The sequence below is a fragment of the Phacochoerus africanus genome, chromosome 7 (assembly GCF_016906955.1).
Source record: "Phacochoerus africanus isolate WHEZ1 chromosome 7, ROS_Pafr_v1, whole genome shotgun sequence".
Classification (NCBI taxonomy): domain Eukaryota; kingdom Metazoa; phylum Chordata; class Mammalia; order Artiodactyla; family Suidae; genus Phacochoerus; species Phacochoerus africanus.
Window position 1 is genome coordinate 97799003 of NC_062550.1, and position 25094 is coordinate 97824096.

At 40.8% G+C, this 25094-nt stretch overlaps 1 protein-coding gene across 2 annotated transcripts in view; it reads left to right on the forward strand.

The window, feature by feature from the left end:
• The window catches only part of KITLG (KIT ligand), a 91597-nt gene that overhangs the window by 49376 nt on the left and 17127 nt on the right, over positions 1-25094 (forward strand). Inside the window, exons 4-6 of one of the 2 annotated variants that reach the window (XM_047788324.1) lie at positions 14191-14361; positions 16932-17091; positions 18023-18106. In XM_047788324.1, coding sequence (XP_047644280.1) covers positions 14191-14361; positions 16932-17091; positions 18023-18106 — 415 coding nt within the window. The remainder of the gene's footprint in view (positions 1-14190; positions 14362-16931; positions 17092-18022; positions 18107-25094) is intronic. The other variant, XM_047788325.1, reaches the window with a different exon arrangement.

Here is a 25094-nt window from a genome sequence, read left to right on the forward strand (position 1 = left end):
TGTTACCACTGGACAATATTTGCTTCAAATGTATTTTTTAATAACTATAAATATAGCTAGAGCCCCCTCTATGCCTCTTTCCTATATCCATTAGTGCCCACTTTGTCTCTTAGGGACGACTTGTCGCCTAGGAATAAATATTCCAAGCTGGAATTTTTCATTTCACTGCATGTTTTCAGGGCTGGACATGAGGCTAGTTAGTGTACTCCATTAGAGGTATTTTTTACTTTTACTGCAAATTATACTTATCCATACATAAGATACCATGTATTTTGCACATTTTCATATTTTATGTTAATGCCATTATACTGCATGTATCACTTTGCAACTTACATTTTGCAACAGGCCTTTGAAATATATGTTCCATGTTGATTTTTAACTACTGTATTGCGTTCCTTTGAGTTAATGTGAAATCATTTAGGTTACTCTCTGCTCTGCAAGTTGACATCTTTCCATAACTTACGAAAAGTGCTTAATTACACATCCGCTTCGTGCAAGTTGTGTTAGGCTTGGTGTCCTTTCTGTGGACGAGTCCATCAAAATTATCACTAGTTTAAGTGTGTTAAGCATGGCACGAAGTGCTTGTGCTTAAAAAGCCTTTCAAAGATGCTAAGGTTGTCATCTCCAGAGAAGGTCAAAAGCATATTTCTTTTCATGCCAATGTGTTTACTACCTCCCAAGTTCCTTAGAACTCCTTAGAACATGTCCCTGCATGTAGAACCAGTTTTCCCCTTCGTTGACCTAGCAAGTCTAGGTCAATGTCTGTCCTACTGAATTAGGGAGAGTTCTCTGGAAATAGTAATGCAACAGTATCCGTGGCCTGAAACTAATTAATCCAATCATTTGCTCACTCAGTCAGCAAGTATTTGTTTAGGGGAAAACTCTGGAGCCAGCACTTGATGAGACACTCTAAGAAACAAGTATACATCAATTAGTTTTATGTTCAAAAACTTTAATAATAATAGGAGGGGGGTATCTGACCTTTTTATAATACTTTTTCTATTTTCAACACGATGGCATGTTTTTATTTCTTTGGATGATTAGAAAAACCCCAGGAGGAAGGTAGCAGAGCGACTCTGATTCCTATTCTACAAATGACACCCTGAGCTTTACAACCCAGAAGTATTTTGCCCAAGGGTAACAACTAGAAAGTGACAGAGTCTTAAAAAGAACCCCTAGGTCATCTGACCCTTAACCCTGGGCTGCAGAAAGTAATTACAGGAGTAAGGGAAAGTGTTCCAAGTGAAGCCTCTAAGTAATAAAGATGCACCCTGCTCCTGATTACAGAAGCACCTAGGCCTGGGATTGCCAAACTCACTCAAAGAAATCATGCACCTCTTTGAAAAACAACGTGTTAAACTGAAAATATCGAAATAGATTGGCTTGTGCTGGTATAACGGTAGATGATGCTAAATCATTGATTTGAGTATTTGCTGGTAATAAGAAGGGCTAAACTTGTAAAAATAAAGCTGATTCACAGCCACATATTTTTTGCTCTTTGTTTCTGTAATTGAGAAAAGTCCACTATTATTTGGTCTTGGCACACCATCCTGGCACAACTGGAGAAAGTGTTCTTGGCTACCGCAGTTGGCAAGAAAAACAAGCCCGTGCATAGGCCTTTGGACAGAAACAGGGGTCTTACGCTTTGTTTTCCCTTCATTTTAAAATGCTAGTTTCTGCCAAGACCAGAGGAGTTTCCCGGTGCAGAGGCCCCTGATTATTTGTCAGTCGTCAGAGTCCCAGCTGCCTTATCTTTTGTCTTTAAACAGTAGAAGGTGTTTAGGATGGTACCAGAAATTCTCTGGAGCCAAAGCAATAAAATGGTGCAGGAGGAACCAGGCAGAAGAAAGCTCCAGGATAGAAGACACTTTATTTTTTACTTTTGTTAGAAAAATCTCCTCAACACTCCTGAAAAGGGGAGGTGACTTTTCTAAGGGCCTTTTTAGAAAATTACTCAGCAGATTGTCTCTCACAAATGGTAGGGTGAGACCCACCGCTTGGTATTTAAATCTCAACGATAGCTACCAATTTTATTTTAAGCTCTTTGAGACTATAATATTGTCATGCTTAGGGTTTCCATTAAGTTCATAAGCTAAAAATTCTAAACATTTCTGATCCTTTCCACGTATGAGGAATGTTATTGTAGAAAGAACAAAAATGGAGCGGCTGAATTTCTGCCACCCACCTGCAGTCCCTTGGACGTCCATAAAATGAGAGAAACTGTGAGTTGCTCGTGGTTTTTGAGTAATAAAAATTTTCATCCCTTTTCAGTTAAACGATATATTTATCAGTTTTCCTCTTAACTTTTCATTTGGAAATACTTCCAAATTTGCAGGAAAGTTGCAAGAATCTTTACAGCCTTTACTCTCTAGTACAGCATCATCTCTTTGTAATATTTTGCTTTGTTTGCTTTCCTGAATGCTTGCTTTCTGTGTGCACATGTGTTATTTTTCTAAACCCATTGAGTAAGTTGTATACAGAATAGCTGTTTACCCCTAAATACTTCAGTGTGTATTTCCTAAGTTGATTTTTCTCTTGCACAACCACAGTATGGTTTTCAGCTTTCATAAATGAAGCAATAACTAAGATACTTCCATCTATTGGCTGTATTTCAATTTTACCATTTCCTTTGCATTTTTTTTTCTTGTACGAAAATCTAATCTAGGATCATGATTTGCATTTTGATAGCCTGTAGGATAGACAGACTAATGGTTCCCCCAAAGATGTCTTGTGCTGTGAATATATGGCCTTCCATGGCCAAAGGGCCTTCGCAGATGTAGTTAAGTCAAGGATTGTGAGGTGGGGAGAGGACCCTGCAGTATCTAGATGGGCCCAGTCTAATCACAGGAATCCTTAGCAGGGGCAAGGGGAAGGAGTGTTGGAACCAGAGAGTGACTTGAAAATGTGACACTGATGCCTTTGAAGAGGAAGGAGGGGGCCACAAGCCAAGAAATGCAGGAGACCTCTGAAAGCTAGAAAAGGTGAGGAAAGGGATTCTCCTGCAGAGCCTCTAGAAGAAACACAGCCCCTGTGCACACCTTGATTTCAGCCTAGGGACACCAGTTTTGTACCTCTGACCTCAAGAACCATGAAATAACAAATCTCTGCTCTTTAAAGCCAAGTTCAGGAAACTACTACATTATGTCTCTTTGTGCTACTTGAAGAGTCCCTCAGCCTTTCTTTCTCTTTATGACAGCAAAATTGTTGAGGACTACAGCCTCCCCTTGAAAGAAAATATTCCTCTTCAAAACAGTTGATGTCTTGCTTATTTATTTATTTTTAGGGTCACACCCACAGCATATGGAAGTTCCCAGGGTTGGGGTCGAATCAGACCTGCCTACGCCACAGCCACAGCAACTTGAGATCTGGGCCACATCTGCAGTCTACGTGGCAGCTCAGGACAATACCGGATCCTTAATCCACGGAGCAAGGCCAGGGATGGATCCCCCGTCCTCACGGAGACTAGTCAGGTTTGTTCCTGCGGAGCCACAACGGGAACTCCAATTGATGTCTTCTATTGATACTATTCAGATTAAGCATCCCAAGCCATGATACGACATTAGGTGATGACAGGTCGTCTGGGTATCACACCCAGAGGCACACAGTGTCTGTCTTCTCGCCAGCCTGCTGCTTGCTCTGACCACCTGGTGCAGATGTTCCGCTATTTCCATGTATTTACTCATTAGCAACTAAGGAACAATCTTTGGGGAGATGCTTTAAGACCATGTGCAGTTCTTCATCAGTTTCTCATATAAATGTAGCATCTACTGATGATTCTTTCCTGAACCAGTCTTCATTGTCATGTGAGATTTTAATTATTTTGTTTTAAAGGCAGGGTTAAGGAGAAGTTATTGGCAGCACATAATGTCGATAGGCCTCCCAGCCGTCTTTCCTCAGCAGCACCCTTCCTCCAGTCTGTAGGATTTCACTTTCTCAACTCTTCCCACCTGCTTTTGCCAGGTCTGCTGCCTCTGGCTCTTCTGTCTCCCTTGCCATTCCCGGATTTATTACTGGAGGTTTTAACTCTTCTTGAGAAGACAGTGGTTTTTTTTAAAAAACAAACAAACAAAAAAAAAAAAAACAAAGAAACAGGAAACAAATACACCGTGATCATTTTAGCCCTCCTCTTCATATAATTTGAATGGTCGCTCTTAGGAATAGGAGCTCCTTGGAGTTCCCGTCATGGCTCAGTGGTTAACGAATCCAACTAGGAACCAAGAGGTTGCAGGTTCGAGCCCTGGCCTTGCTCAGTGGGTTAAGGATCTGGCGTTGCCGTGATCTGTGGTGTAGGTCACAGATGTGGCTCGGATCTGGCAGTTGCTGTGGCTGTGGCATAGGCCGGCGCTGCAGCTCTGATTGGACCCCTAGCCTAGGAATCTCCATATGTCGTGGATGGGGCCCTAGAAAGACTAAAAGACAAAAAAGACACCTCCCCACCCCCCGCGCGCGCGAAAAAAAAAAAAAAAAAAAGTCCAAGACTCTCATGGTCTGGCACCTTTCCAAATTCTTTTTCAATCCCTCAGCCCCACGTGTTCCTTTTGTGCATGTCTTTCTCTGTACCTAGAGTGCTGATTGGTCCTTTTGTTTAGGTAACTCCTGATCCTTTCTTACTTTCTCTTTCTTTCGTTCCTTCCTTCCATCCTTCCTTCCTTTAGTTTGTATTTTTCTTCTCAGGGCTGCACCGACAGCATATGGAAATTCCCAGGCTAGGGGTTGAATCAGACCTGCAGCCGCCCGCCTACACGACAGCCACAGCAACACCAGATCCCAGACGCATCTGTGGCCTACACTGTAGTTCATGGCAATGCCAGATCCTTAACCCACGGAGGGGGGCCAGGAATTGAACCCGCATCCTCATGGATACTTGTTGGGTTCATTACCGCTGATCCACATTGGTAACTCCCTGACTCTTTCAATTTCACTTCTTTTTTTTTTCCATCTTTTTGCCTTTTTTTGGGCCGCTCCCGCGGCATATGGAGGTTCCCAGGCTTGGGGTTGAATTGGAGCTGTAGCCACTGCCCTACGCCAGAGCCACAGCAACGCAGGATCTGAGCCGCATCTGCAGCCTACACCACAGCTCACGGCAACGCTGGATCGTCAACCCACTGAGCAAGGGCAGGGATCGGACCCGCAACCTCACGGTTCCTAGTCGGATTCGTTAACCACTGAGCCACAACGGGAACTCCTCAATTTCACTTAAGGAAACTCCTCCCTCTCCTTGAGGAAGCTATATCCTATTAGAAACCTGCTTGGCACTCCTAAGAGTTCTCCTCTGTCATGTATTTGTGGAATTATTTAGTCGATAATCTTCTGTTTACCTGTAAACTTGCCTAGGGCAAGGATTGTATAATTTTGTTCTTCTCTCCTCAGTGCAGGGGAGGAGAGGCACTGAGTAAATTGCCTACTGAAAGAAAGTGAGGAATGAAGGAAGGAAGGAGGCAAGGTCCCCAGCATGTCATCACTTACTGTCCTAATTGTCCAGTTTGAATAGAAACCACAAGATTATGATGATGCGTTGAATGATTGAAACTCATCACACAATTTCTGCCACTCAACATTCTCATTTTCTTCTTTTAGACATGTGCGGATGTTATAAAAACTCCGAGGTCTAAGAGTAGTGTTACGAATTTTTGAGGAATCATGGTTTCCTTAAGCCTTCTGTTATATTACTTTTATTGAGTCATTTCCGTGTGGACGCCCTTTCTCATTGTTCTCAGTGGTTGAAAGCTGAGGGCCAAATTCCTGACTCTGGCGTTCATGACCTGCCATAAACTTGCCCCACCCTAACCACCTCATCTTAATATCCGTTATTCCCCAACACGAACTTACCACCCCAGCCTCCTAGAATCACCTTGCTTACTCTCAATTCCAAGACTGCTCAGTGCGACTTCCCTTTGCCAGAAATGCTCTTTCCTCTCCCATCCACTCCTCCAAATTCTGCCCGTGGAATTCTGCAATATCCTGGGGCTGAAAGCATCGTAGTGGCCATCTCCACCGAGGTCAACCTAAGACCCCTCTTTCTCATAAGACTAAGACCATGGCCTGCTGTTCCAGATCACCCTCGCCTCCTTGTATCACTTGACCAGTAAAACTGACATCCCCTCTATTCTGTGTTCCTGCTCCTTCGGTGCTGCCGAGGGACAAATGGTCAGCGACACGGACGTAGTATCTGCTCTGTGGACCTTAGCTTTTTTATTATCTCTGAATTCCTGTAGCATTTGTCCAAAGTGAATCATTCTGGTTACTTGATCATACATTACTTACAGGGCTGTTTAAAACTGCATGTGTTATGGATTTGTCTCAAAGTGGTGGTGTGAGAAATAAGTTTGAAAAGCCTGAGGTAGCGTGTCCTGTGTCATCATTACTCTTCTGCTGTTAGAGCTTCTCTTTTTAATGTATGTATCTATAGGTGAGGCCTCAGATCTTTTCCTCCTTTTTATTTCCTTGCTGTGTAAGCAGATAGCAGCCACTCAAAAACCATTTATTACTTGACATTTAGCTGTTGGCAAAGAATGTCTGATTTCTAAATCTTGAGAGAGCCCATCTTACTTGTCTAGATTCCACTGGTTCTTGCTAGCAGCAATGAGCTCTAGTTTTCCCAAAAACCCAACCCAGACAAAAAAGTCCCATTATTATAAGGATTCTGAAGAGTAGCATTGCAGGCAAGGGCAGGGATGCAGCCAGGCTTTATGAAGGGACTCGGGCCAGGGCTGGGAGCCTAGCAGGTTCTCCTCTCTCCTTCTCTGCATCCCTGCCACATTCTTTCGCCTGTGCAGAAATTTTTCTCTGTTCCACTCAGCTGGTGGAATGCAGCTGCCCCGGAGCTCCGACATTGACACAGGACAGTTTAGACTCTGCTCCGAGACTGGTGATCAGTTGGGATCACTGCTGCCAGTGTGGGGGACATTGGGACTTGCCGATGAAAGCGTCTGGCGCAGGGGACCACGGTCCATTCAGCTGTGGCTGTAGGGCAAGTTCACTCTTTGTCACTATGGATCCTGAGGATCTGTCCTGTGACTGGAAGTACTCCCAACTAGAAACAGAAGTCAGGCAAGTAAACACTGTACTTACCGACGTCTCATATTTATTTCTAGGGCATCAGTGTAAAATGGTAGGTAAATGAATAAACTTAACATTAAATGCTATTTAAAGTGGCTCTTTTGTATACTCAAACCCTCGGGCTCATCTGAAGAAATGATTATGTTAAGATACTTTCAGAACATCTAGATCATTACTATCTGATAGAAATGTAGCAGGAGCCACCTAGGGAAGTGTTAAATTCTCCAGTTGCATTTTGAAAAACAAAAACTGCACAGGAGAAATAAAGGATAATAAATTTTCTTCAGTCCAGTGCATTCAAAATATTATTTTACCTTACAATCCATATAAAATTGGTAATGGAATATTTTAAATTTTTTAATACTTATTCACCATCCACTGTGAGTGTCATACCTATAGCACATTCCACATCAGACACTAAGTTTTTTGTTTTTGTTTTTTTTTTGTCTTTTTGCCATTTCTAGGGCCGCTCCCGTGGCATATGGAGGTTCCCAGGCTAGGGGTCGAATCGGAGCTGTAGCCACTGGCCTACACCAGAGCCACAGCAACGCGGGATCCGAGCCTCGTCTGCAACCTACACCACAGCTCACGGCAACGCCGGATCGTTAACCCACTGAGCGAGGGCAGGGACCGAACCCGCAACCTCATGGTTCCTAGTCGGATTCGTTAACCACTGCGCCACGACGGGAACTCCAGACACTAAGTTTTTATCAGAAATATTTATTCCTTATTTAGACTTGTATCAAATGGGAAATTAAAATGCAGATCCACATACCTAAGCATTTCCAAACATACTTAAAAAGTTTCTGGTCACCACATCAAGTGTTAATTGCGTGTAACTTTAAACAGAGTAATGAGGTAAGCGAAATTACTGTTTCCCTTCCTCAGTCACACGAGCCACGTTTTGAGGGGTAAGTAGCAGGTGGCTAATGGGCCCCTCATTGGCAAGCACAGACTAGACAGACCCTCCAGTTGAGAGAGAGGGAAACCGAAGATCTCAATAGGTGAGGTGACTGCCTGAAATCACATACTGTGTTCACAGAGCGAGCACTAGACACAGCCTCTGGCTCAGCATTGCTGCCCTCACCTTGCCATGCTGACCCTTCTTCACAGCGGGTGCTATTTTGTGTCTGGCTTAGGGGCCATTTATAGCCCTGCCCTGGAAAACAACACATATTTATAGTGTTTGGGCCGATGACCATCTTAATCCGATTGCGGTGTCGACATCACTTTAATTCAAGCAAGAAAATAAAAAGTTAGGTGTCGACAGTGAACACCAAGGACCCAAATGAACTGTGTAGAGAGACGACTAAGATAAATCACGAGTCATGGAGAACGCAGCAGAAAAAAAATACTGCAGGAGTTCCAGTCGTGGCTCAGTGGTTAACGAATCCGACTAGGAACCATGAGGTTGTGGGTTCCATCCCTGGCATTGCTCAGTGGGTTAAGGATCCGGCATTGCCATGAGCTGTGGTATAGGTCACAGATGCAGCTCGGATCCTTAGGTGCTGTGGTGTAGGCCAGTGGCCACAGCTCCGATTCGACCCCTAGCCTGGGAACCTCCATATGCCGGGGTGCAGCCCTAGAAAAGGCAAAAAAAAAAAATACTGTCGTGTATGTGCTTTGAGTGCATTCACTCGTAAAAGAACTAGGTGAGCCCTAGGAAGTCTTGGTTTTTAATGTTTCCGTTTCAAGTTGGTCGTGCAGCCTTGGCAAAGCACTTCACTGCTCTATGCCTTGGTTTCCTCCTTTATGAGACTGGTGGGTGTGGACCAGCTGGTCTTCAGCATTTGTTCCAGATCTCAACCGCTGTGATTCCAGTGGCATGGCTCTAGATCCTTCTGACTGCCCAGCCAGGAGGTAAAAATCCTGGAAGCACAAGACGAAAGAAGGGAATGCTTTGTGCCCTGGCAGTCATACCTCTCACTCTGGCAAGACTGGGGTTGACACACATTAAAGAAAACAAAACACAACCCATCAAACTGGGTGGTAATGCTGGTAATTAGATTAGTTGGATTGGAAAATGGGGTGAATACTCATTGTGAATAGTCCTCAGAAGCCTCATAGTTTATGAGCCAGAGCCTTTCTCCCTTAGAGTCTCTAATAGGATATTTGGCCTCAGCTCCTTCGAGAACTCCCTCATAGGCTGAGACCTGGGCAGACTTGTGTCTAAGGAAGCGGACGTCTCTCTAGGAATAGCTACCAAATGGGAGAGTGGTGCCAAGGGCATCTAGGAAGCAGTGTTAGAGCATGTTTTGTCCACTCTCAGCTTCTAATTCCAAAACGCTTACAGTGCCTCTTCATCTACGACTAATACAGAATAGTATGTCAGAGGCTAATACATCAGAAGTGTTTCTTAAATGAAGCAGGGGATGCAGAGGAGAAAGCAGGCCTCACAGCAAGCCCTGGGATGTTTTATTTCAGCCAGGGTCTAAAATGCACCAGTTCTTGGTCTGCAGAGGTACACATCTTGTGAAATTCACATATCATCTACCTTAAATTCATGTGTGAATTTTCATTGTTGGTCATGGGAAATGGTCATATTCCTAGCTACGTTCAGAATGCTTTCAGTGACAGTAGTTTTTGTATCTTTCATTGTTTGGTCAGGTCATTAATGTGGTACTTAGGGTGCTTTAAAATCCCTTAGGAAGGTTACCATTTTTACCCAACTCTTCTGTGGCAGTGGCGTGCTAACAGGCCAAGGACGTTGATTCAATATCATTGATTCAGTCAGCATGCTAGAATGCTGCAGTGTATATTCATATGTATTATATGCATGGTGCACATATAGAAATAAATAATAATTCATGTATATATAGGAATAGAAAGCAGATGTTGTCCCAATAGTCCTAAAGAAAGCCGATAATTAACTCAGAAAATGTAAGACAGAGGCTACCAAGAAAGAAGGTAAGAAATTGAGAGTCTGGAGTTCAGGAAAATCCAGACACGTTTTCCCTCTCAAGCTGTATTTTTTGTATGTATGTATATGGGTGAATAAAACAATGATTTCCGAAAGGTAAAAAGTGATGATAATGCCTACCATTAAGGTAAAGGAAAAAATTAAATTTATGAATCTCATGCTTTTAAGTATCCATATCCTAATCATAATCTTGGAAGAGGTGAAAAACAGAGGCCTCCTGTCATCTCACAAATGAAATATTTAGTTCGCTGTGTTTTGTTCTCTGCAAATTATTGACTATATTTAATTAAAAAGGGTAAAACTGCGTTCTAGTCAAAACTGGTTTCCTTTCTTACAGCCAGCCAAATTAAAGCTGGCTGATATTTAATATGGCTCACCTCAGTTTTACCTTTAATGAATCCAGTAATCTTAAAACTGAAAATTTAAAATATAACTATTTAAACAAATTAATAAGAGAGAACGTTGAACCGATGATATAATTTTCTTTCCCTAGAAAATTATAGCAAGAATGGCTACGGAATGAAATGTAGTTATAAGACTTGTAGAAATGGATTTTTCAGCAGTGTGTCTGGAAGTTTATTTCAGATTGTCAACAAGCTTTTCATAACTTGAAAAAGGCAGATATTGAGCTGGGATTAGATTGTGGGATTTCCTTGATTTAACTGTAAGAAATTACAGGTTTAGAATTGAAAATGTTCCTGAAAAAAGTTTGGGCTTGAACTGTTGATTCGGTATGTGAAAACAGGGCTGGGTGGCGCTGGGGGAGTCGACATGGCTTAAAGAAGAACTTGAATCCAGAACGTAAACATAGAGTTCCCTTGAAAATAGATGCAGAGATGGCTGTCGGCACCTCTGAGTTCCCAGGTTAAAAATAAGAAACATATAAACAAACTCTTTTCCGCTTTAACCACAGAACAAAACAAAAAATAAGCTGTTCTTTAAGGCAAGGACCGCAGCAACAAAAGGAGTACTTTAGTGCAGAACCAGGGGATTTGATTTTGATTCCTACAGGCAGAAGACCTGAGAGGTGGACAGGCAAGTTCATTCACAAAGTGAAGAAAGGACAGAGTTTGACAAGATTAATATATGGGATCTCGTGCCCCGGAAGAGTTTGCACAATTTCAATAGTATAAACTGATAGATAAAGGCTGTTCTACCATATAAATCCTATTAAGACCGTATTTACAGTGTGCGAGGCTTCCCTATCCTAGGACTTCTGCCCCTTGCTGATAGGGCTGACTGTTGAAAGGGAATTATCACCACCTAAAGGAAGGGAAACTTGGAGAGCAATTCAGCTCCAAAGCAAGACTGACAGCTTGTAAAGAGACTTGTTAATGATGCAGATATGAACTTGCATGTGCTCGTGATAAGAGCTGATTTTAGAAAACAAAGCGTTCAATTCATTTTGAACATACTTTGGAAACATACAGTCTTTGAGAACTTGGTTGATGAATTGAATGAAATGGCCTGGGTGAACTCATGCTCACGTGGGGAGTTGTGTATTCTATTTTGCCGAAGCCAGAGCCAACCCTCCCGAAAAGTTCTAAATGACATTTAATGCTTTCACAAGTTGCCTACTTACCTATCTGTAGATAAACCAGTTTCCTTTTTGGCTGTATCATATTAAGTTCTGTTAAATGAATATAAAAGGACATCCTTGTATAACCTAGAATACACAAATGACTTGAACTTCCCCCACAGAGAGATTCCACTGGTAAGTACAGAAATAGTTTAGTGGTTTTGATTCGTTTTACATGGCATCAGTTACTCTATGTTGCAGTATTTTTATTACCATAGATGTCGTATTAATATATTTAGGATCTTAATAAGCTGAGCCCATTTTAGCTACCCCTAATTGTTATCATTTTTTGTCTCACCGTAACTTTTTTTTTTTTGTCTTTCCTAGGGCCACACCCACAGCATGTGGAGGTTCCCAGGCTAGGGGTCTAATTGGAGCTGTAGCCACCAGCCTACATCAGAGCCACAGCAACGCGGGATCCGAGCTGCATCTGCGACCTACACCACAGCTCACAGCAACACTGGATCCTTAACCCACTGAGCGAGGCCAGGGATCAAACCCACAACCTCTTGGTTCCTAGTCAGATTCGTTAACCACCAAGCCACGACGGGAACTCCTCACTATAACATTTCGTAGAGTTAAAGAAATAAATCAGAACCTCTGCTTAAAAGATCTTTATATAAGAGATAGTTACAGTATACCAAGTATGTGAATTATGACCAATTATTATACTTTGTCATGTCACATTAATTTTTAAAAATATGAAAATCCATTCTAATATACTAAGAAGTTTTTCCTAGTAATCTAAACCTTCGCTGAGCCACAGCATCTATAGTAGGAGTTGGCAAACATACTCAAACATACTCTGTAGGCCAGATTCAGTCTGCTGCCTGATTTGCATGGCCAGAAGAATTTTATTTTTACAGATGACTATTTATAGTCTATTTGACGATAGAGAATGCTTTGAATCCCAGCTAAACAAAATGTTGACCTATAATAAGGAATTCCATTCTCCTTATTGGTAGACTTACATTACAAAAGAAATTAAATTCAATTATTCAAAAGAAATTATATCCAATTATAATTACTACATTTTAAACTTTGTAATAAAAAAATTGGTGGAAATTCATGTCTCTTGCATCTTTGATTTTTGCCACTTGCATGCCAGGTCGAAAATACGGATCATCTAGCCCTTTACAGAACAGGTGGACCCCTGTTATGGAATATTTCTTCTAATTCATTCTCTTAGTCACTCCTGCATCGGTTCAGCAATTAGTTTTGAGTAATTTCCATATGCCAGGCACTGTTCTAGGCCCCAGAGACAAGATTTGATAGCAATACTGCCGTCATGAAACTTATATTTAAGTTACATGCCTCATCTCCTCCAAGCTGCCTTGTTTCCATTATCCCCATTCTACAGAGAGGCAAAGTGAGGTTCAGAGTACTTACGGAGCTTGTCTGGAGTCTCTCCGCCAAGAACAGAATCCAGTTATGCTTGACCCCAAAGCTTGAGCTTCTAACCAGTGGGCTGGCCAGAGATGGCTGCATGGATGGGCCTCCGTGCTTGGTTTCATGCTCTGCTGTCACCATCTTGAAACTTTTTTTTGGCTGCGCCCACAGCATGCCAAATTCCCAGGCCGGGGAACAAACCTGTGGTACAGCAGTGATAGCACTGGATCCTTAACCTTCTGATCCACTAGGGAACTCTCATCCTGACAGTCATTTTTTGGAACAAGTTTTTGAACAATAAATACATTCCATTTTTCCCTTGGACCCACAAATTATGTAACTGGTCCTGCCACTAAGACAAATGTGCTTTTCTCTCAGACCACACTCTGCCAGGGCTGTTTTTGGTGTTTTGTTTGTTTTAAACATCCGCAGGAATTCCTCTATGAAGGGGCCTTAGTCTTAACAAGATCATTAGAAAAATTAAGCTATGGCATTCCCGTCGTGGCTCAGTGGTTAACGAATCCGACCAGGAACCACGAGGTTGCAGGTTCCATCCCTGGCCTCCCTCAGTGAGTTAAGGATCTGGTGTTGCCGTGAGCTGTGATGTAGGTCACAGACGTGGATCTGGCATTGTTGTGGCACAGGCCAGTGGCTGCAGCCCTAATTAGACCCCTCGCCTGGGAACCGCCCTATGCTGAGGGTGCAGCCCTAAAAAGACAAAAGGCAAAAAAAAAAAGAAAGAAAAATTAAACTATGCTTATTCCAACAATAATCATATTCGAGTTCACTAAGAGACTGGAAATTCCTTGAAGACAAGGGCTCTCTTCCACTATATATGTATGTGTATATGTGTGTATATATATATAATATAAAATCTATAAAATTTCCTCTGGGCCTAAAATTCTTTTAGAATATGGTGAATAAGCACTAAATACTCTTCAATAGAATTAAATTCCATTAGTAGCTGAATTTGGCAAAGGCTCTGGCTTGTCTTAATTTTACTTCCATGGAAGAGCAAAATCTTTACCATCAACGCTTTCCTCTGATCTTTAGACATTTAGAAACTTTGAAACAGGTTCTTCCATATGAGTAAAATAAAACATAAGAATTGTCCTGTTCTGATAGTAGGAAATCCTTTGTCCCGCCGTCAATGACTGAAACATTGACGGCTTTGAAGGGTGCTCCAAGTCTATGGTACTTACCAAAGATGCTTTGTCTGCCTTTTCTTTCCAATTTCCTGCAGCCTAGTCATTGTTGGATAAGCGAAATGGTGGAACAATTGTCAGTCAGCTTGACGGATCTTCTGGACAAGTTTTCCAATATTTCTGAAGGCTTGAGTAATTATTCTATCATAGACAAACTTGTGAAAATTGTTGATGACCTCGTGGAATGCATGGAAGAACACTCATTTGAGGTAACCGTGTGGTCACTGGGACTGTTTTCACTCTTCTTTGAAAGCCATGTGACGGGTGGTGGTGGGGATCTTTATTTGCAGGACTTTTAATTTTTCATTTAAAAATCTTTAAAGAAAATTCTGAAGCAAGCAGTTTTTCGTAGTTATGCTACAATGCTGGAAACGTACATTAAGACAATTAAATGTTGATCCCTGAAGATATAACTAAAATTAATTCACAAAAGAATGTAAAAACAGCCCTGACTTTATTTCCTACATGCATCAAGTTTTCATAACCTTCCAATTAGGTTACAAACATTCATGTACCTTTAAACAGAAAATTGTCTATAACAAACACTTCTGCCTGACCTCTTATGCGTAATAATCATATCACAACAAAGTGTATTTTGACATCTTCAAGTCCTGTGATAGTTATCACCAGCTTTAGAATGTGGGAATGGCAGGGCTTTGGGTTCTAAGCATACTGCAGGGGCAGTGTATCCTTAGAGATTAAGAATGAGGTATAGGAGCTCAAATCCTTGGCTCTATCACTAAAAGCTTTGTGAAGTTAACCCCTCTGTGCTTGCTTGTTTTATGTGTTAAAATGGGGACAATGAGAGGCTCCATCTCACAGACTTGACATTAGATGATTCGTGATGAATGCTTTAGCCCCAAATCTGGCCAAATGGGTGTTAATAAATATTTTTATGATTTTATAACATTGTGTCTATAATAAAAGTGGTCTTTGGACACCTGCTTTGGCACAGAGTTCATAAGCCAAGGTTTATCCTACAAGCCTTCTTGACATTCAAATCCTAGGGTTTTAAACATCATTCTGTACGATGATACTCAAATACTCTGTCACCAATCAAATTCCAGTTACTCTTTTAAGACCCAGCATCAGTCCCATTTGTGCTTTCTAAGCCCAGAATTCTCATCGTGCCCATAACCTTATCGCTGTATTCCACCACTTCTGTTGTTTTACTTTCTAAATTCTGAATCTGAATATATCTTACACAGTGACATCTTAGAGTTGGCATCTCATTTTATATCATAGTAGTTCAAAAAAGTATCCTAGTGGCATTGATAAGAACTAGAGGTCACAAAAAGACGGTATATCAGATGAGATGTCGCGAGGGAAATAACATACTCATTGGAGCCTGAGAAATGAAGTGGTCACTAAGTGGCACTGTCAGGAAGAGAATTCCAGATACCAGAGAATGTACATGTACTAATCATGACACCCTGGCTAGAACCCAGCCGTTTGATACCGGGTGGTACGCCTCAATGGATTCGAACGTTAATCTAAATACAGCACTTAGAGCAGTACATAGGAAGTGCTATCTAGGTGTTAACTCTTATTATCTGCTTCTATTTATGGATAATCATGTATTTATAAATTCCTAAAATATAGCTTTGATTTGTTTGGAGGACAGTATGTAAAACTTTTTTTGAGTTCCCACTGTGGTGTAGAAGGTTAAGAATCCAACAGCAGCAGCTCAGATCACTGTAGAGGCATGGGTTTGATGCCTGGCCTGGGGAATGTCCACGTGCTGAGGGCGTGGCCATAAAATAAGAAAATCCCATTCTTTTTGTTCAAGACTTGCTTCTTTCACTCAGCATTATGTTTAGAACGTATGTCCACATTGATGCAGATAGCTGTATTTTTTTTTCTCCCGTTTATAGAGCATTTCATTGATTCTATGCACCATTAGTTATTAAACCACTCTCCTGTTCAGTGATGTAGGGGTTTATAAAAACTTGCTGCTAAGAGCTTTCATACATACCTCCTGGTACATCAGGACACGAGCTTCCTGAGAGTCCTGACGTAGGAGTGGATTTTTGGGTCACAGGACGGGCACCTGTCCAACTTTGCTAGATAATATCACATGTGCCAATTTATGTCCTTCCACCAGTAGATAAGAGACCCTTCTGCTCCATGTCCTCGCCAGGACTTAGTATCATTCAACTTTTTAATGCTTAGATATTTGAAGCATGTGTTGTGGAGGGGGTGTATATACATATTTTTTCCTAATGAAGATAATGCAGAAGGATGACGATAATGAGCACCTCTAAGAACAGTGTCTGTGATATGTGGTTAGGATTGTTTCATGATTGGAACATTGTTTGCACTGGACTCCCTCCCCCTCACTCCCCTCCTTCCAGCAGGAGTGAATTCCCAGAGGGAACCAGATCACTTTTCCTGTAGCACTAAAGTGAAATCCATGCGTTAGAGCAGTTGTCTAAAAGTGTTGGTTTCATTTGAATCTTTTTTTTTTTACTTTTTTAAATTATAATTGTTGATTTACAATGTTGTGCCTATTTCTGCTGTACAGCAAAGTGACCCCGTCACACACACACACACACACACACACATATTTCTTTTCTCATATTATCTTCCATCATGGTCTACCCCAAGAGATTGGCTATAGCTCTATGCTATAGTAGGACCTCATTGCTATTACATTTAGAATGGGCAAGCAGTAGGGTCACTTGAATCTTTGAAGGACATATTTTTATAGTCTATTACCTTGACATTGGTTAAATCTATGACTATTTGAAAAATACAATTCTGTATTTTCTTCTTCCAGAATGTAAAAAAATCATCTAAGAGCCCAGAACCCAGGCTGTTTACTCCTGAAAAATTCTTTGGGATTTTTAATAGATCCATCGATGCCTTCAAGGATTTGGAGATGGTGGCACCTAAAACTAGTGAATGTGTGATTTCTTCAACATTAACTCCTGAAAAAGGTAAAGATAATATGAGACACATAAGAAAGCAAGCTTGAATCTTAAATGTGTAGGTAAGAATCTACTTGTACCTCAAATATGTATAGTTAGAGAAAGATCTATGTGTATGTCAAATATAAAAGCAAATATCAGAGGCTTGAAAGAAATGAACAGTTGTAAATTTGTTGGTGTTCAAGCCAAAACAGCACTCATCACTGCAAATTAAAGACCATGCATGGGAATGCCCATCGTGGCTCAGCAGAAACGAAGCTGACTAGTACCACCAGGATGCGGTTCGATCCCCGGCCTCTCTCAGTGGGCTGAGGATCCAGCATTGCCATGAGCTGTGGTGTAGGTTGCAGACACAGCTCGGATCTGACGTGGCTGTGGCGTAGGTCAGCGGCTATACTTCCAATTCAACCCCTAGCCTGGGAACCTCCATATGCTGCAGGGGTGGCCCTATAAAGACAAAAAAAAAAAAAGAAAAAAGAAATGTGCCTGAGTCAATAATATGAGACAGTCACGCATATTTTTAATCTGATATTTGTTAGTAATGTACAATTACATTATTCTTCCCCTCTAGTGGTCTTAACGTCCCCTTCTCAAGACTTTTCCTTAGGGTTCTCTGAGTCGTGTTACCTTCCACTGAGACCCCTCATTGTCCCTATAACACAAAATTTTAATTTCATTGCTTTTTTTGAAAAAAGACCAATTGCCAACAGTTTGCATGATTTACATTTATTAACATGTAGACAGTGAATCTTTGTTTCGTAAGGTGAATCTTCACTAAAAATAGGATAGCAGGACCTAGTATGAACTAAATAGGATCTGAATAATCTAGATTTGGGATGCAGACCTGGAAAGTACTCTGATATTGCCCTTCACCTTTTGAGGACTCTGTAATTTATGTAAATCGCCATGCAGCACTGACACATTATTGCTTTCTATTTAGATTCCAGAGTCAGTGTCACAAAACCATTTATGTTACCCCCTGTTGCAGCCAGCTCCCTTAGGAATGACAGCAGTAGCAGTAATAGTAAGTACACATATCTGATTTAATGCATGCATGGCTCCAATTAGCATCTGTAGGAGTATTGCATGGGCTTTCACGGAAGTTTCTACAATCATTACTATTAATACTGTTCTATTACTATTCTTCTTATTACCGTTTTCCTGAGAATTAAATATTAGGTTTGTACACTGGATTTCCCTATAGCTAGAGATAATGTTTAGAGAATTGGGGCAATAAATTTTCTGCTAAGATGAAGTAAGGTGGCATGAAATTACTTTCGGATATATGATTTAAGCTTTTCTCATTGTTGACTTAAAATGTATTTCGCATGGAATTTTCCTGACAAAAATGGAATTTTAAAATGAAAAGCTCACATGCTGGTTGTATGAAATTCCAGGGATATTTTCTGTCTTGTATATATCAGTATTTCTATGGTGTGTTTTGAAATTTGGTGATTTTGTTATTTTACTATAAAATCATATGTTGCGGGGAGAATGTGCTGCTTTCTCTGAAATTTCTATTCCCTTTGGTGAAGAACACAATTTCCTGGAAGTCTAATATCTTTTTGCAAATGCAGGGAAGGGTCATTGGATGTACTAAATTTCTGACCCTCTAATCTCATGGGAATTATAAGAGGAAAAAATTCATCCTTCGATCCTAGCTAAGAAGGTCATCCCTTGAGGCTTAGTAACAGGTCACTCTTCAATATTCAAGGACATCAAAGGCCTATCTGTGAAAAGGAGCAATCCATATAATACAAATCCACAGTAACAGTGACGCAATTCAGAAATTAAAAGAAAAACCTCTAAAATCTAATTTGGGAGTTCCCTTCATGACTCAGTGGTAATGAACCCAACTGGTATCCCTGAGGATGCAGGTTCAGTCCCTGGCCTTGGTCGGTGGGTTAAGGATCCAGGGTTGCAGTGAGCTGTGGTGTAGGTTGCAAACACGGCTTGGATCCCACGTTGCTAAGGCTGAGGCACAGGCTGGCAGCTACAGCTCTGATTCAGTCCCTAGCCAGGGAACTTCCATATGCCACGGGTACAGACCTCAAAAGACAGACAAACACATAAATAAATAAAATCCAGTTTGTTTTGGAATTTTGCCATGAAAACATGATCTGAATTCTGATGAGGCTGTTTATAATATTTATCCTTCTAAAAATGAGTATTTATGCATTTCACTCCGCAATATCAAGGTGTTTGATTATAGGGTGCTACCCAGACCTCATTGAGGTTATTATATAATATACGATGTTTACAAGACAGTACCTTCTAAAAACCTAAATTTCTAAATCACTTAACACATTGGATCTGAAAAGTTTTGAAAAAGGTCTCTGTGTGTTAAGGTCTTTCCTGCTACTACAAATATTAATTCTTCAAAGAAGCAATTTTGGGCTTCTTAAATTCTGTTTGTATTTCATTGATGTCTAATCTTAGCTTTACTATTTCTCTGCTTCTACTTTGGGTTTAATTTGCTCAACTTATTCAAGCTTCTTAAGTTCTTAAAGTAGAAAAATTAGATCAGCGATTCTAAACCATTCTTCTTTTCTAATATAATAAGCACTTTAAGGCATGCATGTCCTTGTTAGCAGCTTAGCTATATTCCATACATTTTGCGACATTGTGTTTCCATTACCATTTCTTTAAAAATATTTTTAGCTCTTCTTGTGATTTCTTATTCGATTCATGAGTAATATAAAAGTGGGTTATTTGTTGTCTAAAAATGTGTATTTTCTCTGGACATCTTGTTACTGGCCTCTAAATTAATTCCATTATTGTCTGGGAACATAAACTGTAATCTACTAAAATTTATTGAGACTTCTTTCATGAGTTATCATTCAAGTCTCAGGTGCAGCATTCTCAAATGTCCATCTAAGTGGTTAAAAGTTTTGTAGAGCTCCTCCATATCCTTAAGCTTTTGTCTAAATTTTTTTATCACTTACTGAGGGAGGGACATTACACATTTTTTTCCTTCGATGGTAAATTTCGGTTCTGAGTTTTTTGCTTCGTCTGTTTTGCAGTTCTGTTATTCAGTGCTTACACTTTTACGATTGTTATGTTTTCTCCGATGAACTGACCTTTATATCTTACTGAAATAGCAGTCCTTATTACCTCTGGCAGAGCGCTTGTCTTAAGGTGTATTTTGTCTGACATCAGTAGAGCCAGCCTTTCTGTGCTTCGTGTTTTCATGTTCTTTTTTTCATCCTTGTATTTTCAATCTAGTGTCTTTTTAAAAGTACATCTCTGGTAGAAAGTATATAGTTGGACGTTGCTATTTTATCTCATCCTTTACTTTAGTTAAAGTGTTTTAGCCACTTAATACAGTTATTGGTATGGCTGGATGTGGGTCTCCCATTTTGTTCGTGACACCACTTGTTTATCAATCCTCTGTTCTTACTTTCTAGCCATCTTTTGTGTTGATTTGTTCCCCCAGTGTTCTATTTGAATTACTCTGTTGGCTTTTCAGCAGCACCTCTTGACATTATTTTGTGGTTACTTTAGGAATTACAATATACATCTTAACTTGTAACATTCTACCTAGAGGCAATTGTTCAGAACCAGTAAAAGAACCTTGAAATAGGATAGTTTCACTTGCCCATGACCATCTTTTGTGCTGTGTTGACGTATATGTCTATATAGCTTATAAACCCCACAGTGCTTTAAACCATCATAAGCCTTTCAAAGTAAGAGAAAGAAAAACAATTGTCTTTTATTCCTGCCCACATACTTATTATTTCCTATTACTCCTCATTTGTTCTTATAAATCCAAGTTTCTGTCTAGTGTAATTCCCTTCTGGCTAAAGAACTTACTTTTAGCATTTCTTGTAGTGCAGGTCTGCTGCCAACACAATCTTTTTTTTTTTTTTTTTTAAATGAAAAATGTCTTTGTCTTCGATCTTGAAGGTACTTTTTACTAGATATGGAATTCTGGGTTAATAGAATTTTTTTCTCAGTCCTCAAAGGTGTCACTCCATTGTCCTCCTGCTTCTGCTGTTTCTGACAAAAAAGCTAACCAGCGTTTGTATGATGCTTTTCCTCGTATGTACTGGGTCATTTTTCCCCTCTGCCTTTCAAATTTTTCTTCTGTTTAGGAATTTAAATTAGATGCACCTAGGGGTGGTTTTCTTGTTGTTTGTCAAGCTTTTTGCATATGTAAGTTATTTTCCTCAAATTTGGGAGAAATTTGACCACAACTTGTTCAAACATGTTCTCCTTCATTCTCATCTTCTTCTGAGAGGAATCACACATGGACCCGCCACACACATTAGGCAAATTGATAATAAATAGTCTCACACATCATGGAGGTTTTGTTCAGTTTTTTAAGCTCTCTTCTCTTTAGTCTTCAAAATGAATAATTTCAACCTGTTTTCAAGTTCCCTGACTTTTCTGTCATCTCTAATCTGAATGTTTTTCTAATAAATTTTTCTTTTGTTATTACTTTTTTTTTTTTATTAAGATCTTATTTTTTTAGAGCAGTTTAAAGTTCACAGCAAAACTGAGGGGAAGGTACGGAGATTTTCTGCATATGTCCTGCCCTCCCCCCACAAGTGTAGCCTCTCCCAGTGTCAACATCCCCCAGTAGAGTGGTGTAGGCGTTTCAAGTGATGAATCTACGTGAAAACATCGTAATCACCTAAAGTCCATGGTTTACATAGGGTTCATGCATGGTGTTTGTATACAGGGCCTTTTCTTTTTTAAATTTCCATTTCTAGGTTTGTACTTTGTGGTATAGAATATCTCTTTGATTCTTTTTTTTTTTTTTTTTTTGTCTTTTTAGGGTTGCACTTGCAGCATATAGCAGTTCCCAGGATAGGGGTTGAATCGGAGCCAGAGGGGCCAGCCTGTGCCACAGCCACAGTAATGCCAGACCTGAGCCACATCTTCGACCTACACCACAGCTCACAGCAACACCAGATCCTTAACCCACTGAATGGGGCCAGGGATCAAACTTGCGTCCTCACGGATGCTGTTCGGGTTTCGTACCACTGAGCCACAACAGGAATTTCCCCTTTGATTCTGTTACGTTTTATATTTTTCTGCTGAGATTTTCCAACTGCATTTTTATTATGACAATCTTTTTTGGCTCTTGGATATAGTTATAATAGCTGCTCCTAAAGTTCTCATCTCCCAATTTCAACATGTAGGTCATCCCAGCTGGGCTTCTATTAACTGATTTTTTTTCTCTCTGATTCTGGGTCACGTTTCCCATTAGATGGGTAGTAAATTTTGAATCTATGCTGGATATTATGTTGTTGAATATCTGGGTTTTATAGCATTCCTCAGAGACTGTTGCGTTTTTTTCTGATAGGCAGTCCATTTACTAGCAGATCAGCTTTCTCTTCCCTCCCAGACTTGTTTCTAGATTTCTTAGAGGGAAGCAGAAGAGAGAAGTCATATTTCTAAGGCATGGAATTTCTGAGATATTTCTTGAGTACCTAGAAAATCTCTCCGTTCTTGTTGGTCAGATGTGTTTTGTCTCTGAATTGACTGCTAGGGTCTCTGTTTAAGTCACAGCTTCCCAGGCATTGTTTATTGCCTGGTTTTGTCAAGTGTCTCCCTGTGCATACACAGTTTATTATTCACCCAGTGACTTAAGAAGACTCCTCCTGAGACGTGTCGTGCTTCTTGTCTGCAGGCTCCTTTTGTGCAAATAACTCTTCCTCACACACTCCAGCTATAGCAGCAATGCTGAATTCAGTTCTCTGATTCACTATCTCAGTGAGCCTGCTAAGCCCTCCTTGGCTCCGTCTTTCATACCTCAGTCTGAAGGGGCCTCCCATCCAGAAAATCAGGACGGTCGTGGCCCTCAACCACTAAAAGACAAAGTAGATAGAAAACACCAACTTGGTCAAGCAGAAATTGGCATAACATTGTAAATCAACTATAACTTCTTTAAAAGTCACAAAAAATACATATCTTGACCACAGACAGTACAAAAACAAAGCAAAACAAAACCACCACCAACAAAAACTACCTCTGAGTTTGTAGGTACTTTTAAAATTGCAATGTGAATGACCAGCCTTCTTTGTTTTCTTTTTTCTTCCTTTTTGTAAAGAAACAATAAAATATGGGCCTTGCATGTCAACTTTTGGCCAGGTGTTGTCACTCATTGAATAGGACACTTAGACACCCATCCAGAAGACAAGCTCTTATGGAGCATGCATTCTCATAAAAGAAGCAGAAACACATTCGCATTGTGTTTTACAATGTACATTGTTTATATTACATGAATAATAGTAGAATGGTTTTAGTTGTAGCATAAGGAGCAAGCCTTTCTCGGGAGTAGGATCAGGGAAATTTGAAGAAAGCATGCTCGTTTTCACGGATAAGACCCCAAAGTGTGTCTGCTGGCCAGAGGACCAGGCCATATGAAGGAGTCACCCAGACGTGTGAGTGCCTTTTCTAGGGGAGAAGCATGGGATAATATGAGTGTATAAGTTATCCAAAGGGAGTTGTGTTTTCAAATAGTGATATCCTTTGTAGCAAAGCTAAAAGGGTGTTTTAAACATGTTTAAGTGTGGGATCTTTACAAAGTAAGAAAATCCTTACTTTGGTATCACCTTAGACATCTTTTAGAAAGACACTCCCGAGTCAGACTGCCTGCGTTTATATCCCCGCTCTTAGCTCTTGGCTAGCTGTGTGACCTTGGACAATTTCCGTAATCTCTCTGGACTCCTCAATCACATGGAGGTCGCTAAGCTCTTTCTTTGGCTTTCTGTGAGTTTTTAATGAGTTTAGTGCATGTGTACTTAGAGCCATGCCTGATGTGTATATAGCACATGGCCATCATTAATTATTAGAACAATGAGATGCACCAGGGCTGGGTCAGGAATTGTGGCAAGGCTGTGGTGAGCGTCAAATCGGAATAAAAGGGGAGTACCACACTGCATGTTTTCTAAGCACCAAGAAGAAAGTCATGTCCACAGGCACGGTGCCCATAAGCTGACTCAGTCTGCAGAGATGGCCACCAAAATTGGGGCACAGTGTTTTTGTTCTCTGTTTGTTCAGATGTCTGGTATTAGTCAAACCACTCAAGTTAGTTTCCGCAAATTGTTGAATGATGGGCAGTTTTCATCAAAATGAGATACAATTGATAGGACAACAATCCAGGAGTTGGGGATTACTCAAATCCTGTCCAGATGAGCTTATTCCACAAGGTTTCCGGGGCAATCTTTACATAAAAGCAAAGCTTTGGCCCCAGGATCCTTCATAAGGGCTGTAAGGCATACAATCCCGATCTCATTAATCCCTGTGATAGCATCATAGCAAGTGTGGAGAGTCGTGCCCTGGAGGTGTAGGCAAGCCTTTTCTGATAACATCTATTTTCTCTCCCTGGAAGAGGGATGGCGGATGTCTGGAGAGAACCCAAGGCCTGGCTCTGAAGCCCTTTGCATTAACAAGAGAAGTAAAGAAAGCGGTGTGACTCCTGTCTAGGAGGGGAAGCTCAATCCCCCTGATTCTTTCCCCTCTTCTCTTTACCAGACTTGTCCCTCTCTCTTGGAGAAGGACGTCTGCTGTGTAGGTCAGATTCCAGAACTTTGTTTGGGACCGTGGTCCTGGGGCAGAACTTTAAGTTGGTGAAAAAGTCATAGTGCTTTGGTAGGACGCGGCAAAGCTTTCTCTAGACTCTCCTGCCGCGCGGCTTCATCTGGAACACCTCCCTCGGGGCTGCCCTCCTACCTGAGAGGGATCGTGAGTGGAGAATTCCAGAACACCTCACTCTGTTGTATGCTTCTTCTGCTTATGGCTGGTGGGTGGGGTCTTTTCTCTGAGGGATGTGATTCAAGGAGGGATCGGGAGCTTGGGGTTCACGGATGCAAACTATTGGTCTTGGCATGGATTTACAATGAGATCCTGCTGTGTATGCGATCTAGGTCTGGATACTTACATTGCAACATGACAATGGGAGGAAAAACGATGTATCCATGTATGTGTAACCAGGTCCCCATGCGGTACAGTGGAAAAATAAATTAATTAATTTAAAAAAAAGATTTTCCTTTTGGACAGAA